The sequence below is a fragment of the Pholcus phalangioides genome, unplaced genomic scaffold (genome assembly GCF_987345545.1).
Source record: "Pholcus phalangioides strain wild (caught in Gottingen) unplaced genomic scaffold, Ppha-v1.0 ptg000007l_1, whole genome shotgun sequence".
NCBI classification, from domain to species: domain Eukaryota; kingdom Metazoa; phylum Arthropoda; class Arachnida; order Araneae; family Pholcidae; genus Pholcus; species Pholcus phalangioides.
Window position 1 is genome coordinate 63,126,399 of NW_028301600.1, and position 18,699 is coordinate 63,145,097.

The window sequence follows — 18,699 nt, forward strand, 5'->3', positions numbered from 1 at the left end:
GTGGAAAATGACTTCACTAGATTCATTGCGTTTATCCCATTTTAGCGCCACCTTAAAACAAAAAATTTCAAGTCATTAATTTAATTTTTTAAACTGATTTGATACCATTGAATTACGTCGAATGGATTAAAAAAAGAGCACTAATAAAAAAAAGTCGTGTCCCGTAAAACATGGGTTATATGGTCACCTTATATGCAGAAAAGTGAGCGAAGATCAAGCGCCAAATGAGATTTGGCTTTGTTGCAGTAAGAATGCGAAGAGGGGAGGGGTTTGTTACACACACAAAAAGTTATATTTTTTGATGCTGCCATTTATCTTTTAAATCTATATATGAGTCGTGCAGTTGCAAAACTCGTTAAGCGCCAATCAAATTTTTTACAGAGAAAGTGAAAAAAAAACTTTTGTGGAGTATTTTTTGAGCTGGACTGTTTGAAATTTAAAATTTTAATGGCATAACATTAACATTTTAGCAAGCGGCAGCTCGAAAAATACACTCTACATAAGAGGACGATGCAGACTTTTAAGACACTTTAAAAGAAAAAAAAAGTTTTTCCAAATTTCTCCAGGAAAAAAATTGCGTGTGAGACCCACAAGTGCTTTTATACTACCATCATGAACATTCTCTGAGCAATTTCTAATGAATTTGTGTATGCTAGAACGTGTTGAGTTGTGACGTGTGACTAGAACTACCAATTGTAAGCTTGAGATTTTTTTCATTAGGAAGCTAATAAATACTTTTACAGTTCGGAAAGCGATGAACCCCGAGGAACTCGTTCCTTACGGACATATGCACTTACAAAGAGCACAAAAGCAAAGCAAAAGCATGCCAGAACATTCTCGATTGGGTGATTTGCATTTTTTTCCATCTCATCTCAAATTTCTTGGTACCAGTGAAAACAAAACTACTCAGCAATACTTCAGATATTTTGACGCGAATCTTATAAACGAAATAGTATATCAGATTTACCCCTATGCTGTGCAATATATGCCCTGTAAATGCACGGCTTGGTAATCGACGTGAGTCGAAAGATTTTCTCTAGAAGAAATCTATATATAAAATAACATGTCCCGATTCATCATTGCCGAGCTGAAGCTATAAATATCAAATTTTGTCAATAGTTTTGTTTCATGACGTAGACTCACCAAGGGGGTCATAAGGGAGTTCAAAAGTAAAATATATAAATCACGCAGAGCCAAAACCACTAAAGCTATATTAATGAAATTCGGTCAAACGTTTTGATTCATGGCGGAAAGACTAACAAGGGTTTTTTCGAAATTCGGCCTCTTGGGGGAGTCATAAGGGGGTTAAAAATAAGAGAAATTTAAGTTGAGCCGAAACCGCTGAAGCTATTTATGAAATTCTTACAAATGTTTTGTTTCATGACGAACACTACTTAAGAGGTTTTCCGAAATTCGACTCCTGAAGGGGACCCAATAAAGTGTGGGGGGGTCATATGGAGAAATATCACGCATAACCAAAACTGCTGAATCTATAAATATGAAATTTGTCAGTACTTTTGCATTGCAATGTAGACTCACTAAGAAGGGTTTTGAAAAACCCTAAATGGGGGTTCAAAGGTTATATGGAGCAATCATCACTGCGCCGAAATTGCTGAAGTCATAAATATGAAATTTAGTCAGTACTTTATTTCATAATGTACGTATCCACTAAGACGAGGTTTTTGAAAATTCATCCCCAAGAGGTTCAAATGTTATATGGGGGAAATCACCGCCCAGAAAATTTCAGATTACCGAATCTACGCAAGCGAAGCCACGGGTAACAGATAATTATGAATGCTATCAAGAGAAAAAAGCCGTAGGCAATCTTTAGACGTGGAACCTAAGAAGTTACTATTTCTTACGCAGGACAATCGATATGATTCGTATAACCACTGGCCCGAGCATGGATCAAAAGGACGATGCAAATTATGAAAAAATGGGTATTCAACTGTGTTGCTCAAATTGTGAAAGGGTTTAGTGCCACACAATTTCAAAGCTACAACACAACTAAAAAAAAGCGTTCAAAAACATTTTATCCCCTACAGCATATATATCTCTTTTCAAGGTGAAAAATTTGAAAATTCTTATTTTGCCAACTTTTTCTTCTTACTGGGTTGGCAATCATCATCATTCCGTATTTTTTTTTCAAATATTTTAAAAATATTTTTTTTTTGCACATTTCAACGTTTGCCAAGAGTTAAAATTTCTGTCTCGGCAATAATTCCATGTTTATGCTCGGCTTTCAAAAACGTGCATGTTTCACAGAAAGTCGCGAATTCCGAAATCTCAACTCGGGGTATTATTGTAGTGAATTTTTATTCAGGGATTTCAGAAAAAATGTCAGAATGTCCCTTAAAATGCGGTCACCTTTTTCACACCTCTCATTACAGTAGCATTTCCAAAAGAGATCTCGAATATAATAGTATTTTTATTTTTTTAAAAAAATGTTTAGTAAAGCGTTATCAGATGGAAGAGAAAAATTGAAGTACCGTAAACGCGGGCTACTTTGGCCCATTTTGAAAAAAAAAAAAAATTCACATTTTGCTAAAACCCAATATATTACTTTTAAGTTTTTTTTACATCGATAGGTTCTCTTATATTATGTAAATGAAAAGACTAAAGTAGTGTCAGGATATAAAGGGTTAAGTTAAAGTACCGGGTTAGATAATTTGTTTTAAACTGTTCCAAAAACTTTTTGCCTTTAAATAGAACCAAAAAATGACCTACCAAATAATTTACATCATCATTACATTTAAAAAACTATTTAATTTATAATTTTCTTCAATTTTTTACAATGTAGGATAAAAAGGGTTAAGCTAATTTTAAAAAAAAACTCAAGCCAATGTTACCCTTGTATGTGGGTAACTCTCTTCAGCCCACTTTTTCATATCTTAAATCATTGAAGAGCTGGGGTACTTCTTGAATCTGGCTAATAATAAAACTTCAATTTTCGAAAGAAAGCTTTTATTTCAACTTGTATTAATCATTAAAATAGTAAGCAATATTTACATTGTGTGTGTTTTTTTTAATTTTTACTTATCTTACGTCTTACAAATTGACCGAAAAATACCTCTTTGGAGACAATTATTGGGAACCCATAATCACAAATTTTTTCGTCGTGACTAGCTTCCTCGAAACTGAAAAACTTGGAATGACCTAGTTTGATAAAAAAAATTCATTTTTGTTTTTAATGGTGCTTCGAGGTACTTTAAAGTTATCTGCAGCTTGCCTTCGATTCATTTTAACAGATTAAATTGCATCTAAACAGTTTTGAAGGTGGTCATTTGATGCAGTTAACTTCCAGGCCAACGTTTGTAAGCTATTTATGCATCATCTTTCCAATCTGGAAACAAAAACTTGAAATAGGATAGACATTTAAAAAAAAAATAATTATGCATTGAATAATTGTAAGTATACTCGGAAACAAAAATTACCAAAGTAAGTCGTATTTTTAGTTTTTTTATACAAATACAACACCACAACAGGCAAAATGCCCAACGAGGTGGCTGATAAAAAGATGCCCATAAAAATATGGTTGTCATATGTTTCAAAAATACAGCAACCCAATTAAAAATGCAATTAACACAAATTACAAACAATATATACACATGATAAAATATTATACAATGCCCATAAAGAATACTTATGGTTGTCTTATTCTAAGAATGGATAGCTTCTCGATTTACCCCAACATGTTTATCGTATTTCTTTTTAAACGTGTCAATTGTGTTACAATTTACTACCTCCGGGGGTAAGCTATTCCATTTATTAACAACCCTATTGGAGAAAAATTCCCTGCGACACCATAACCTTGCATTGTCCCTCACCAATCGATACTGGTGTCCCCTTGTAAAAGCAGTCGATTGGCGGTGTACTAAAAGTTCATGGTCCATCCTATCCATCCCATTGAAAATTTTGAACACTTCGATCATATCTCCTCGACACCTGCGTTCATCCAATGTAAACATATTCAAAAAATGAAGTCTTTCTTCATAACTCAAGCCCTGAGGGCCAATAAGGACACGCGTAGCTCTTCTCTGCACCCCTTCAACCAAGTCTATGTCCCTCTGTAGGTATGGTCTCCAAAACCTTACAGCATACTCCAGTCCAGGACGAACTAAGCCTCGAAAAAGCGGAAGAATGACTTTAGGAGAACGCGAAGAGACCTTTTTGAAAATGAGACCAAGCATTCTATTCGCTTTTTTGACAACCGCTGAACAATGTTCAGAAAACTTAAGTCGCTCGTCAATGAGAATTCCCAAATCGGTGACTCTAGTTGCATCCGGGATAGTCCAGGGTTTAAATTTTCAATTGTTTTCGGAAAAAATTAAACGAAATTTTCTATTATACTACAGTTAAAAACATTAAATTGTGTTTCTAATTAGATACCTACCTTACTTGACGAAGCTCGGTTAAAACACCCAGTTGAAAGTTCGAGATGAAAAACCACCACTGTCGCTGCCTAATCGGTCATTCGTGAGCTATTTGATGCACTCAGTGGCCTTGTTTTACCTCCACTTAGCAAGAAAAAACACGCACACAAACTAGTTAAAAAATTTCTTTTTCTGCAGTAATTATATAGAATACGTTTTATTTTACCGTTTTTGGCCAAAGAATCCCAGGGCTAAAGTAGCCCGCGTTTACGGTAATCGTAAAAATACACTGACAATTTATATATACGAAAACTATTGTTTATTAGCAATAAACTTTCGTTCTGAAAAATTTTAATGGCTTTAAAATAAATGTTTTATAATACATGAAAAAAGACAACAAATACTTTCGATTTTACAATTTGTTTTATGTGCAATAGGTTATCCCATCCAACTCTCGTGCCGATTTGTTCAGTTTAGGCGGGTTAAAGTAGTTTAGGTTGATTAATCCCTTATATCGTATAAATGCCCAAGATTGTTCACAATATAATACATTTTGAATTTTTCTGTTTTTGCTTTCGTTTGGATTCTGAAGATTGATTGGCAGCTTTAGAAGAATTTATCGCTCGCAAAATTCCCAAGAAAGCCTGAAAAAAAAATGTATACAGAAAATTTAGATTTTCGTCATTTTGTTTTGTGAATTGCTGACAATTATCGAGAAACTAACAAACTCGTGTTAAATTGAATTGAACTGTTGATTTATACCTCATCGACATTCTGTCTTGTTTTAGCCGATGTTTCAAAGTATGGTACGTTCCATACTTGAGCTTGAGCTTCCGCCGTTTCAAAAGAAACTTCACGTTTATCTTCCAGATCAGCTTTGTTTCCAATTAAGAAAAACGGTACATTGGTATCATTGGCTTTCATTCGAAGCATCTGTTCTCTGTAAATAAACATAATATTGGCTTTGTATTAAATACGTTGAAACAGTTCATTTCTTTCAAACTGCAGGAGGATAACTTGGAAGAGATTAGAAACTAGAATCTTATATTTCCAATATTCTAAAAATGCTGAGAAATTCAGAATTTAACATTGCTTTCATAGAAGACAAAATATATTTCATCCATGGGACAACGTCGATCTCAAAAGGTATTGAATCCGAACACCATTTGCTCCGTCGAGCTAATCCTTTACGTGGCATAGGAGCCAGCTGCCAGAAGGCATTGCAGAAGATAGTGCACAAAGCACATGTTGCCAGGACAAGTGTACTCGGAAGTACGCCTGAGCGGAGACTTGGAGGCTAACATTCCATAGACAGTCGGGCTAGCAGATCAACCAACTGTACGGAGAGTAAGCAGAGAGATCTTGTCCGCACTCGCACCAAGTCTCTTGGCCTGACCACTGATCTGTCCCAAAAAGTGAGGACTTCCCATGCTCACCGCAAAGACAGAAAATGCCATAGTGAGAAACAGTGGGCGACGAAGGTATCGCGGAGCCATCAATTCCATAACAGCAGTGCGTACCTTCTCGCGGAGTGTTTTTTTCTGCGGCAGGCTTAGTTGCATCCTTTTCTTCCTCCGTAAATGCAGTCTATTTTACTATATAAACTCCCTGTAAAATGCAGTCTCTTTTTTAAAAGATACTAGCTTACCCGTCGCGCGTTGCTGCGATCTCAGAAGAAAGGAAATTCAAGGAAATGAAGGAAAGGAAAAAAAAAAACTGCCAGAAAACTTCGCGGGAGTGTACTCAACTTCCCAGTTTCATGGCGATCGGTTGAATGGTGTAGTAATGCATAAAGGACAAACAGACATACATTCGTTTTTATATATAGATAAAGTAGGCTTTCTTCCTATTTTCTGCGAGTGCAAAATAAGGGGATAGGGAGTTTCATTGCGAAATCAACTTTTCAAAATATCTGGGCTTGTCAATGCTAAAATAAGAGGCTTTTGAAGTGGTGATCTCTTATCAATGCCGCTAGAAGGTTAAATAACATCAGTTGCACAGTAATCAGAAATTTGAAAGTTAAAATTATAATAAATTGCGCATTTTCAGGTAGCAATTGCAATTTAAACTGAAAATCCTGGGCACTGTAGCTCCAGGTCGATAAGATACTTGCTTAAGGGGAACACAGTACCAAAGACGTTAGGTTTAGAAATGTTGCGAGCTCGATACCCGATTCATCTTCGTCGGAAATTTTCCTGACAAAAGCTACTACAGCAGAAACGGTGGCATAGTGGCCACAGAAAAAAACTACCGCAAGGTGTCCCACACCGATGGGTTAGCGTATCAACTGCTCGGTGAGTATAGAAAGGCAAAAATGTCAAACGCTGCCGTTCGGAATCAACAATAAAATAAAGATCATGGTCTAATTAGCCCTCGTGCGCATAAAATCCCCGTGGTATGGAAAAAAATGAACCGAAAATCCTGCCAAAATGCACGAGTTTATTATAATTCTAATTTTTTTCCAGTTTCAAGAGCATTTATATAGTACAGGGTGTCAGGGCTAAAGGTATCCAAAAGTAATGGCTTATACTGAGACAACCACACATGCTTAGTTATGAAAGTACTGCACCGTGGATAGGCACGACCTCCTATATAACTATATTATCTAGGTGGTCGTGGGATAGGGCGATTGCTAAAAGTTTATCAGAGCTTTCTACCAAGAACGCGCATGCGCAATATCGACAGTTTCTTTGAAACGCTTTTCGTAGCAGTTGCGCAGACTGCTAGCGTTGAGACGGCTTGGTCGACTGAAGTTAATTTTCTTGAGTTTCTCATCTTCAAAGCAGGAAGGCACGAGCCGATTTCCCATTCAAAAAAAAATCTCTCCACAGAGCGCACACACAATCAGGTCTTTAACATTTAAAATTCAAGCATAGTATGCGATACTGGCAAAATAAACCGCCTAGCTGTTTGTTTCCGAATTCGGAAACCAGATGACAGCATTTCTGGAACGCAGAACAGGCATTCCTCAGAACATAAGCGGATACAAGGCTTCGAACGGGGGTGGGGATGAATCACCGATAGTATGCATAGTGAACAGGGAGAGGGTGTCCACCTGCACCCTCCCATCTACGCCAATACAATTTTTTCATTGAACTGGAGGGGACGATCACTCTCCCCTGTATCCGCCTATGGCTTAGCAATAAATTTTATGATACACGGCACATTTCGACAAGCACCAATTCATTTGAAGTTTCTCAGAGGAATGTTTACAAGATGCATCCAAGTTGTAGTAGCATGTGAACCCTACAACATAAGGTTAAAGTGCGTGCTTAGGCTAGCTGAATTTGAATCAGCGAAGCGTGTTAAATGCCGTGTACGAACCAAGTGGAATGTAGAGAATCCCACATCCGTATCAACAGTGTATTACTGCAGCATTGATTTAGTAACCCCTCAGATGCTATTAAACACTTGGCAAGAGATCAAATACCGTGTGTGCACATCTTGCAGAGCTACTAAAGATGCTCAACATTTGCACTTTACTGACTTGAGGAGTTTGCCCTCTGCAATGCTAGTTCTCTCTATATAAGCCGTTACTTTTAGAAAAATTAGCCTGGACACTATATTGCGTACCAACCGAAAAAGACTTGGTTTTTTTTTTAATTTTCAGTTCAGTCCCAATTACAGGTAGAATTTTTTTTTTTTTTTACGCATTTAAATTCTTATACAATATTTATTTTGTCATTTTTTGATCATGAGAACAAAAACAATTGGAAACTAAGTGCTTTGTTTTTCATGCTAGTCAGCATTCGATCAGTTGAAATTATAGTTTAAAAATGTTGATTTTGTTCTATGAATGTCAAATATGAAAACATATTAAAAAATCGCCAATTTTAAGGGGTTTTTTGGATCGAATTTAATGATGCATTTACTGTCAATATTTTGCTGTATATTTAATTTAACCTCAAGTCGGATGTTGCAACGAAACTGTCGTGTTCTGTTACGGAAAAAACGCAGGCAAACCCTTCACCAGACCGCAGATAATTGTCCTTGACGTTCACAAAATCTTCTTGACCAGCGGTATCCAAGATGTCTATTTGCACTTCTTTACCGTCTAAATTGACTTTTCTTCGGTAAGAATCGGCTTTAGTTGGCTCGTAGTCTTCAACAAACTGAAATGAAAAGCAAAAATTCAAGTCTAGATTTCAGATAATATACGCACAAAATAGGTGTTCATGCTTCAAAGTTGGAAAAACACAGAACACCAACTTCAGCCGACCACCGTCTCATCTGGGATCGAACCCAGGATTTAAAATGTTAAAAAAATTTTAAATACTGCAAGAGTCAGGGCCGCAACTACACACTTTGTCGGTCGAGTCAAGCACACATTTTGGCACTTCAAGTAACGTTAAAGCAGCAGTTAAAAGGCGAGTGCAGTTCCCGGGCCATCAGACCCGCCGGCTTTCCCCCCTAGTTGCGGCACTAGCAAAAGTTCCCCCCGAGAATTTTTGTTCCGTTTATTAAATGAAAAGGGGATTTCAAAAAAGTTATAATCGTCTTGAATTTGAAAGCACAGTGAGGAAATTTTTTAACAAAATGAAAGCTCATTCACATTACAATATACCAAAATTCCACCTTGTGACAATCAATTTTCAGTATTTAATCTCTACGTACTTCTCCATACATGAACTGGATAGTTAGGGCCGATTTACCGACTCCACCAGTTCCCAGCATAATTATTTTGTGCACTGGCAAGGACGACATCTTTGATCTATGATAAAAAGAAAAAAAAATCGCATACAAAGACACTATATCGCATCGCAACTAAATAAACTTATAAAAAAATAATGAAAAACTCTGAACTGATATTTAAAAATGAAAGGACCGCAGCCCTCTCTCCCCCCGCTAAAATCCTGACATTTAACAAATATTTACCGAGATCTTCTAATACTTGTACCCCTATGCAAAACCGATTCTCAAATTTTGAGATCGAAAATGTCACGCGATATTTCGTGGATGAAATGCTTATATTAGTAACTAGCTGTTACCCGTGGCTTGGCTCCCGTGGATTTGGTAATCTGAAAATTGCTCACATCAGTGGTTCTCAAACTTTTGTCATCCGCGGCTCCCTTAAAAAATTCATGGTTGATATGCAGCTTCCCCAGAATAGTTTCAGATATTTGACCTTATACTAGTAAAAGAATCGCTTCAAAGCATAAATAGACACGCAAATCAATATCTCCAGCTTCCCGCGACGCCCCGACTCACATTTTGAGAAACACTGCTCATCATAAAATATTAATGACCAAATTTCATATTTATAGCGTCAGCTGTTTCGGCTCGGTGATGAATCAGTCATGTTATTTTACATGTATAGATTTAGTAATTCAGCCAGCGTCATGAGTTCCAACGTTTTTAGGATGCCACAAAAGTGCCGCGATGCACTCAAAATTCTAATCACATTCCACAGGATGTAGCAAACGTAAAATGGATTTGTTCGTGCATTTCAATTTTTATCTTAATCGGAGTTGAAAATAATCCAAAAAAAATCATGACATGTACGTTCATAACCCTGAAATGATTGTTATGGCCATCTCATTAAATCAGCCGTGACAAAATGAGATATTCCCACTTTGATGATCTTTGTCTAATAGTTTATAGTTTTCCCATTGCGATGAATTTTGACGGTGGATCAATAAATCGATTGATAGTAGTAATCGGTCAATTAATAAATGAAAATGCTCGTTAATGACGATATTAATAGTGATTTATATTAAGTTATAATCTTATTCCTCACTTCAACATTTATTGAAGCAAGAAATATTATCAATCATGAAAAACCTGAGTTTTTACACATCGTTTTACATCTTATGCATTTTTACAAGATTTGCGAATCGACATTTAAAAACGAAAAAAATCCCACCATCTAAATTATTTTCAGGAAAATTTTTTGTATGTAATTGTTTGTCGTGTGTGAAAACAGTTGTCATTTTTTTTTTAAATTGTCAGAGAACCCTTAACGAATTTTAATAATTTGTGGCATGAAAATGCCAATCCATTATTTGACCTTCCCATTCGTGCTCAAAAAAATTTCATCGAAGGCTGAAATTCATGTTAGTGGTTAGCTGGTACTTATTATTTTACGGCACATTTTCCAAACTCGTGTGGCACACCGGTTGAAAACTAAGATGTCTATAGTAAACTTCGATATGAAAAACTAAAATTAAGTGCGATGAAAATTTTAAAATGGTACTCACTATTGTAACGGTGGTTTATATGTAACGTCTGGCCAGCAGACATTCATTGATGAAACACTTGGTGGCTAATAAAAAAAAGTTGGCGAGGAATATTTTTTAACACATCGAGTTTTGATCCTCAATCTCAAACTTAAAAAGTTACTAGGGTCCAAGTCACCTAGAAAGGAGAGCGGAATCATCGTTCTTCATCTTGCACCAAAAAACTGGTTTTGCCGCTCGAAATGACGCCAAATCGTTAAAAAACAGGATAGTGTAAAGGTGACTAAAAACCCTAGCGGACTCATCGAGGGTGGAAAAATCAGTTTTCTGTTGTTCAATCTGATGTCAAAGTGCCATCTGATCTTTAAAAAAAATTGCGTATAAAGAACAGCTATTGGCTGTAGCGATAATACTGACATTACACTGCACATTAATGGCGGGTGATACTATACAGAGGCCTCTGATCAGTCGTAGAACCAGGCACAAACTACCAATTTTGATCCTATCTGTGTATACAGTGAAACCTCGCTACAACGATGCTCGATATAACAATAAATCCCTCTACAACAATATTTTTCCTCAAATCGTGTTTGGAATCGCCTATAGTCTAAAAAATGTTAAACCCCTCTCGGTACACAAAGATATTCTTTAACGATATTTTTAGAGGAGATTTTGAAACGGCCACAACGGCCAACTCGAAATATCCTTCATATATTTTTAAACTTGTCACATATTTTAGTTCTTTCGAGAATGTCTAATAATATCGGTATCTGGTACACCGAAAGTGTTGATGAAGTTTTGAGTATCGTTACTTTTGTGATACCCCAAAGTGTGTACCGATAAACCTCTTTACAGGGACAATACATCTAACTGAATTTTGTCTATCAACTGAAGTTAAATTTTTTTTGCGATGAATAAATATTCTAAAGCGAATTTTTTTTAGTGGTAGTATCAACGCCGATTCAGAAAAGATACCAACAGCAGTATAAATTTGATAGCACGTGACGATAATGTTGCCTTTCGATATAACAATAATCTCTCTACAACGATATTTTTCTTGGACCACAAAATATCGTTATATCGAGGTTTCACTGTACATTCGAATCTTCTCAACTCTAGATAGAGCGCGGGCTAGCTATCCACATTAATCTTTTCAAGTGCCGTTTGTTGGGTACTAACTATAATATTTTCTACGCAAAGCTTACCGGTTAAAACTAACTATATTACAATGTATTTTCCATGATTATACAAAGTGTGAAGTTGTATACTTATACACCCTTTATCCTTTGAACCGTTGGTGATAGAAACATACTTTCAGTTAGAAAAAGTACTCAAATAACGTACCTATTTTAGGTAAGTCATTTTTTCTACTAGGAGCCGTATATGTACTGTAGGGATTAAGGAGGAAAACCAGTCTGAATTCCTGCCTTAGAGTAGAATGAATGACAAAGAAAAAAACCCCCCAACAGACCATTATTAGGCCACCTTCAGCTTTGCTAATTAGACGGGGTTAATTTCAGTCCTTCTCTAAGTACCTACCGGGTGCTTCACGAAGCGAATTAAAAAAATTCTGTGATTAATTCTAAAATTAAGCAAAATGCGGGAAAAAATATCAACAGCAAGAGGTAAATAAAGCTTCAATAGTTTCAGTACCGAAAAATGGTAACTGTAGGAAATATAAAATTTAACCCTTTAAGCGAGTTCATTTCTGAATGAAACACTTTTTCCTATACCCCTTTAGGGAACGAATATAGTGTACTCTGGTTTCCGATTCTGTGTGTCGGCACCGTTTGTGGTTCGTTAAAAACCTGAATTTCCTGTCTTTTAACCAATCCGTAACGAATTCGCCAACTCACACAATCGGAAAACAGCGTGCACTATGTTCGTACCCTTACTTTGCTCCTGCTGAAAACCGAAAGAAAGCCTACTTAAAAAAAGATATGACATTTTCTAAAAGGTTTTCTGCTATGCCGTTCAGAGTTAAGAGAACCCCAATCAAAAAAAAAATGTCGATTAAGTGAAACTTGCACCTCGCTCTTTTCTACTAGAAAAATTCACCTCGTAAGATTTGAATGAAAATTTATCGAGATATCAATGATTGAAATTCGTGATCTTTGACTTCTTTTTTGATGTTAAAATAGCCGGGTCTTGAAAAGAATACGAAGTCATAAGAAATAGTAAAAATCAAAAATTCCTATCATTGATATCTCAAAAAATTTCCATTCAAATTTTAAGGGGTAGTTTGAATTTCTATTCAAATCTTGCGGGTAATTTTTTTAAAACAGAAATATTTTTTTCTTTAAACAAAAACAGAAAATTACAAATTACAGAAACAAATAAATAAATAATAAACGCAGAGACATGATTACAGAATACTAAATACAAAATTGAAAATTATGTTTATGAGCGGTCAAGGAGCGAGAGTCTTATCTATGCTTAGCCACCAAAATAAAATTAGATACAATTAATGTCTAAACAATGTTTTGAACCACATTTTATTAATAAAAAATAGTAGCAAATAAGATTATATGGATATTAAAGTAAGAAAGAGAGAGAAATAAAAAAAAATATCAGAGTGGAGATATATCCAGACAACTTTTTTCGGCTTTATAGAGAAGAGAAAATTTTAATTAGTGGCATTTTTTTTTTCATTGGGGGCCGTATCAAAATTTCATTTTTTTTCATTTTTCCCAACCATCAAAAAGAATGAAATTCCGCTGTGTTAGTTTTTAACTTAGCTCAATTTCAATCTTTCAACTAAAATTTCATCATATTTTACTCTGATTTCAGAATAAACAAAAGAATTTTAATTCTTATCAGACGCTCTTCGTGAAACACCCGGCATACAATGTTGATCATTAATAATGAATGACATAATATTTCAGAATATTTTGACTTACTTTTGTCAATTTACATCCCTAATATAACTGCTAGCCTTAGTTGTGATTTACTCATCATGTAATAAACGTATTTGTTGGATCCGCCTCTTATTCTCGGCGAAGAAAAAACAATAGGATTGCTATCAGTGATGAACAAGAAATTACTATTCCTGTACGTAAAAAAAATTTATCTTGATACCGATGCCACATTGCTATAGCAACCTTATTCAATCCATGTTCTTTTTCTGATTCATACTCGTTACTGATTTTTTTAACACTTAAATATGCATAACAACCTTTACCATTTCGAATAGTTTTATTGATGGTCGGTAATCTTCAGCTATGTAACTTAATTTTTGTTGGAAAGGGAAAATGAATGGTTTTAATGGATTAAAATTTAACGTAGAAGATCGAAATACGTACATAGAAAAAAAAAATCAAGAAACCTTTTTTTAAGTATAAAAATCAGTACAACTCACACTTCTACGCGAACCTATTTAAGTTGAAACGATGACTAAGAATCTCCCAAGTATCGTTTTTTATTAATATATTTTTCTTGGTCGTGATATTTATTTTTTAATACCATATATTTGTCAATGACAAGAATATAAATTTTATGAAAATACGGGTTTCAGGTTCCTATCATCTTTTAAATTTTAATAATAAAAAAAAATTATGGTATTTCATAATCCACGCACTTCCTATATATGCATTACGTTGTATATTATTGGAACATTGAATGATGTTAAATCAATAAACTTAGATGATTTAATTAATATACCAATGTTGATTTGATGTACAATGATTACGATATTCGTGATTTTATTAAATATATTATTTTTTGTTAATTTATATTTTTAATTAATTTTCAGTAAATTCAACAAAAAGTGAAATCATATAGCACTATTCAATGACGTTCCCAAGATTGTTTTCGTGAATATATTGATGCAGCTGCCATCCATCAACTGGCGCGCGTTTACACGTAGCTTATTATTTTTCTAGGAGTTTTAAACGTCATCTGAACAATACTCAATAATAGCGAAAGAATAATGTTCATCATAATACATGGTACATGGACAACATATATAATACAATACATGGTACAATACAACGTTACATGTATTACGTTCATGTACGTTATTATGATGAACATTATTATGAACATTATTTACATACGTCCATGTACATGGCGTCTGTTAATTCGGCGAAATCCAGTTTGAACCATCGCATTGGTTTCAAAAGAAATATTTGAAAAAACGACACTATAAAATTCAATAAAATTTCTTTTGAAAGCTTAAAAAAAATTCACAATGCTCGATTTTTAAAAATACGTTTATTTTTTTAAAGCTTCCACACACGCATCAAAACAATGGTAAATTAAGAATGACGCGTGGTCTGATCAATTTGTAAATTTAGCAACTGTTTTTAAAATTTTCCCAATGCTTCAAATGCGCATTTCGGGGAATAGTCAATTTCCAAGTCCTACATAAGCTTGTGCGATTCTAATATGCTTTCTTGACTTTTGCTCCTGAATGAGAGAGAGAGAGAGAGAGAGAGAGAGAGAGAGAGAGAGAGAGAGAGAGAGAGAGAGAGAGAAGAGTCATTGCTCCAAAATTCTCCTGCTTTCTTCAGGCTGCAATTTCAACAAAATTGATTATTAAGGTGATTTCATTTGTTTCATCTTTTTCAATACGATGTTCATGTTATTCCGCATTTTTTTTTCGTTTTTTATGCTCTGCGTATCTCCATTACTGCTCGTTTCTGAATTTTTTTTTTAAATTTTTTAGCCTGTCCGTTGTGGTGCTTTGCACCAATACGGCACCTACTTGAATTTGTACGTATTTCAAAAAACACCATCTCCAACAAATCAACTAAGAACATTCAAATATCGCCTGATTAAACAGCATGAATATTTAAGCTATTCAGAAATAACAGGGCACTTTAGCAAGCATTTTCAGATAAATATTTATTTTTAGAGTACAATAAAAACAGTAATTACATGAAAGTTTGAATTTCATTTTAGTAAGATGAGTGCTTAGCGTTGAATGCTACTACAGTACAATTAACGTTCGTTATAACGACCCACCTCTTTCCACGGAAAACGGACGATATATTGGGAGGTCATGATATCGAACTTTTGAAATAAAAAAACTAACTTCTCTTCAAAAAATTCGCTATAAAGCCTTCCTCATGAGAAAGGTTCCTGGATGTTTGTTCCTTTTACGGTTTTTGTCTAGCTTATGAATACTGCTAAGAAGCCAAATATATAGGTGCCTTCCTATTATCCTAAGTTGTAACAACAAAGTACCGTTGTTTCCTGATACGGTCTTATGTCAAGCTAGACTCGAAATAGGATTGCAAGAGGTTAAAAATTACTGTTTCACAGTCTGAACACTATTGGTTTTCAGACCTTTGTGGGGAATCAGTCAAAACCAAAGCTGCATTAAGAGTTAAGCTTCAAGCGGCTTTGGTCAAAACCGACCACAAAGTCAAGGTCGTCAACAATGTGCTTGGAGTTGGTTTACGAACTCGCTCGTGAATGGCCGCGGTTGTTGTTATCAGGAAGAATGTTTTTATATTCTTTTATGTTATAGTCTTTTTGTTCCTGCCGTATACATAGATAAATTAAATATAGTAAAACCTCTTTAAACGGCCACCTCCGAACAGCGGTAATCTCGAACAACGGCCACATTTTGTTGGAACCGAACGCCTCCAATAGACTTAACATTACAAGAAACTTTCGAACAACGATTTCCAAATAACGGCCACTTTGGATGTGGAGTCGGGGGGAAAAATAGGCATATCGCTATGAGAAAAATAATTTTCAAGCTGATTTTAAAGGGAGTTTTCCCGCTCCCCGAACTTTATGGGGGAAAAGATTATGTATGCTTTCTTTCCTTGGGTAAAAATGCTAGATGGATATATTGAAGGCAGTGGAGAGAAAAAAATCTTGAGATAATATGTAGGGGACAGCAGAAGAGACCTGTAGTCAACACCAGTGCAGTCTTAAGGTATGGGCCCACCCGGGCACGGCCCGGGGGCCTCAAGAGAAAAGAGGCCTCAAAAAAATGAGACTTGGTTCAAATTTTCAAGAATTTGCCAGGTAGGGCCTCAGAAATACCACTCGGCCCGGGGGCCCATGATGCTCTTAAGACGGCCCTGGTCAACACTCTTAATGACTAGAGGGATATGCAAGTTCACGGCATTCCCTAGTTCATGGGATGTCTCTGTCCAAAAGAAATGGTGCTCGCAAATAGGAATAGAAATGTAAAGGGTATTAATTTTTTAAGAGGGGGATGTGTCAATCTTTTTTTTAACAAGAATGTGTGTCAGCGCCAATGCAGGGCCGTCTTAAAAGCATGGTGGGCCCGCTGGTCAAGTGATATTTCTGAGGCCCCTGGCCGTTCCCGTGTAGGCTCATGAGTTAAGACGGCACTGCGCCTACGTCTCATCGGATTGGACTCGAAAACGCCCTGGGAAGGTCTAGTTCCTAGTTTCCTAAACTTTTTGTTCAATCGTGCCCCTTCTTCGACACTTTTTTGCTCTCATTGCCTCCCCCACCAACTCAAGACAGTCCATAGGATCCTATATTATACCCATAGCTTCTACCACCCCTTGGATCATTCCATCTCTCCCAGGGGGTGATATTACTCACTTTGGGAAACACTGGTCTAGTTGGAGGTCCAATGTGAATAAAGAACTATTTGGGGTTGCTGGTACACAGTCTTGGTCCATATCAGTTTTTCTCGTTTGTTGTGTTCTACCTGAGCCCTGTAAGCCTGAATTTTAGAATGTCATAATAGTGCTGTAGATCGATTAATCAAAATTATAAATAGTATCAAAATATAATTAATTTTTTTAATATAATCAATTATATAACTATCGTAATCAGTTGCCGAAAGGATTGTCATTTCACATACTATGTACGAGCAACGCAAATTTCAGTTGTTTTCCTTTCCCAGAAATAAAATTACCTCTGCCAATAACTTCCACCTCCCAATATCAGCCACATTTTCACGGTACCGTTAGTGACTATTTTTGGGAGATTTTACTGTATATTTTTATACTAGATGTCTTCACTTCTTCCATCATGACACCTGCACCTTCTTTAATTCCTGAATGTGAATAGAAATCCTATTCGTAGGCAGTAGTGGATTGTCTGGTTTTTTTTTTTTTCATTTTATTAGAGGTGATGGATTTCACACTAAAAAATTGAATTACTTTTATGGAAATACTTCAACATGCTGTATATATATTTTTTTCGACTTAATTCAAAATACGATATCATAAATTTGCTGCTCTTCTGAGAAAGCTGTACGTCCCAATTCATCAGTATATCTGTGAATAATTGAACCCATCTGTGAAGGTATGCAATGTATTAGTTGTGTTAAATTATTACTATATAAATTTAAAAAAATGAACTACTCAAATATCGGTAAAATAATACCGTATTACCCGCATTATCCAGCATGACGTGAAATTCAAGGAACACTACCTTTTGAATGGTAGGGTCTGATCCATTCTTGGCATGCCGGGAAAAGTGAAGTTTAACAACGAAAAAAAGAAAAAGATGGCCAAATCTTTTGTTCAATCACTTTCGTCCCCCCCCCCTCCGAACGAAATTTCTGGCTACGCCCCTGCATAAGTAGGTACTTTCAGCTAATCAGGGGCCCTAGAATATCACTTTTCTCGGGTGCGCATGGTGCTGTTAAGACGGCCCTGCCCTCATGATTATGTTGTATTACAGGATTATTATCATTTTTTGTGTGATGATAACAGAAACGAAATTTCTTTCAGTTTAAAGAAACTCATTAGCAAAACGTGCTTTCATTCTCAATATGTATAGTATTCATATTTTATTATTAATTACGCACAGGAATAAATAGAAGTCTATCCGGAAATGAATTTTCTAAATTACTTTGAGAGTCGATTGAGTTTTGTGGCTTCGAAGAAAATGACCATTCTCTCAAATCCGAAACCCAGAAGGCGGAATGATGCGTTACATTGCATATTCATGAATTATTGGGGGGGAGGGGGCTCAAATAGCCTCAATCCCCCAAGCTCTGGCACCTATGTTTCTTGTTGCATGTCAAACTTGTTGAGAAAATTATTTTTTCGATGGAGTTCTCAAATTTTTCCCTGTGATTTCAGAGCTTTTCCAAAAATGCAATCATCCTTTCTCGTTCCTTAATGGTCTCGACCGGCCTTTGCTTTCTTCACTTCTAGATTTCACTTTATTTTTAACAGAGCAAACTCACATCGCAGTTATTT

General features: G+C 35.7%; 1 protein-coding gene across 2 annotated transcripts; it reads right to left on the bottom strand.

Moving 5' to 3' along the window:
• Positions 1-4,565: 4,565 nt before the first annotated feature.
• On the bottom strand, positions 4,566-13,576 carry LOC149085610 (ras-related protein Ral-A-like). 2 transcript variants are annotated; one of them, XM_089233749.1, is made up of 5 exons: positions 10,571-10,770; positions 8,988-9,084; positions 8,277-8,485; positions 5,136-5,313; positions 4,566-5,017 (listed from the first exon to the last, which is right to left on the bottom strand). In XM_089233749.1, the coding sequence occupies exons 2-5, from the start codon at positions 9,075-9,077 to the stop codon at positions 4,910-4,912; spliced, it is 585 nt and encodes a 194-aa protein (XP_089089875.1). In that variant the 5' UTR covers positions 9,078-9,084; positions 10,571-10,770; the 3' UTR covers positions 4,566-4,909. The 2 variants fall into 2 exon arrangements, with proteins under 2 accessions (XP_089089875.1, XP_089089874.1); XM_089233748.1 differs by lacking the exon at positions 10,571-10,770 and adding an exon at positions 13,450-13,576 and having other exon boundaries at positions 4,577-5,017.
• Between the last annotated feature and the right edge of the window lie 5,123 nt (positions 13,577-18,699).

What these genes read in the sequence shown, in the direction of transcription:
- LOC149085610 (XM_089233749.1), bottom strand. Translation starts at nt 9,077, where the DNA reads ATGTCGTCCTTGCCAGTGCACAAAATAATTATGCTGGGAACTGGTGGA. An exon ending in GTTGCAACATCCGACTTGAG is followed by an intron (nt 5,314 to 8,276) that starts GTTAAATTAAAT and finishes GTTTATTTACAG; the next exon opens with AGAACAGATGCTTCGAATGA. An exon ending in CAAGACAGAATGTCGATGAG is followed by an intron (nt 5,018 to 5,135) that starts GTATAAATCAAC and finishes TTTTTTTTTCAG; the next exon opens with GCTTTCTTGGGAATTTTGCG.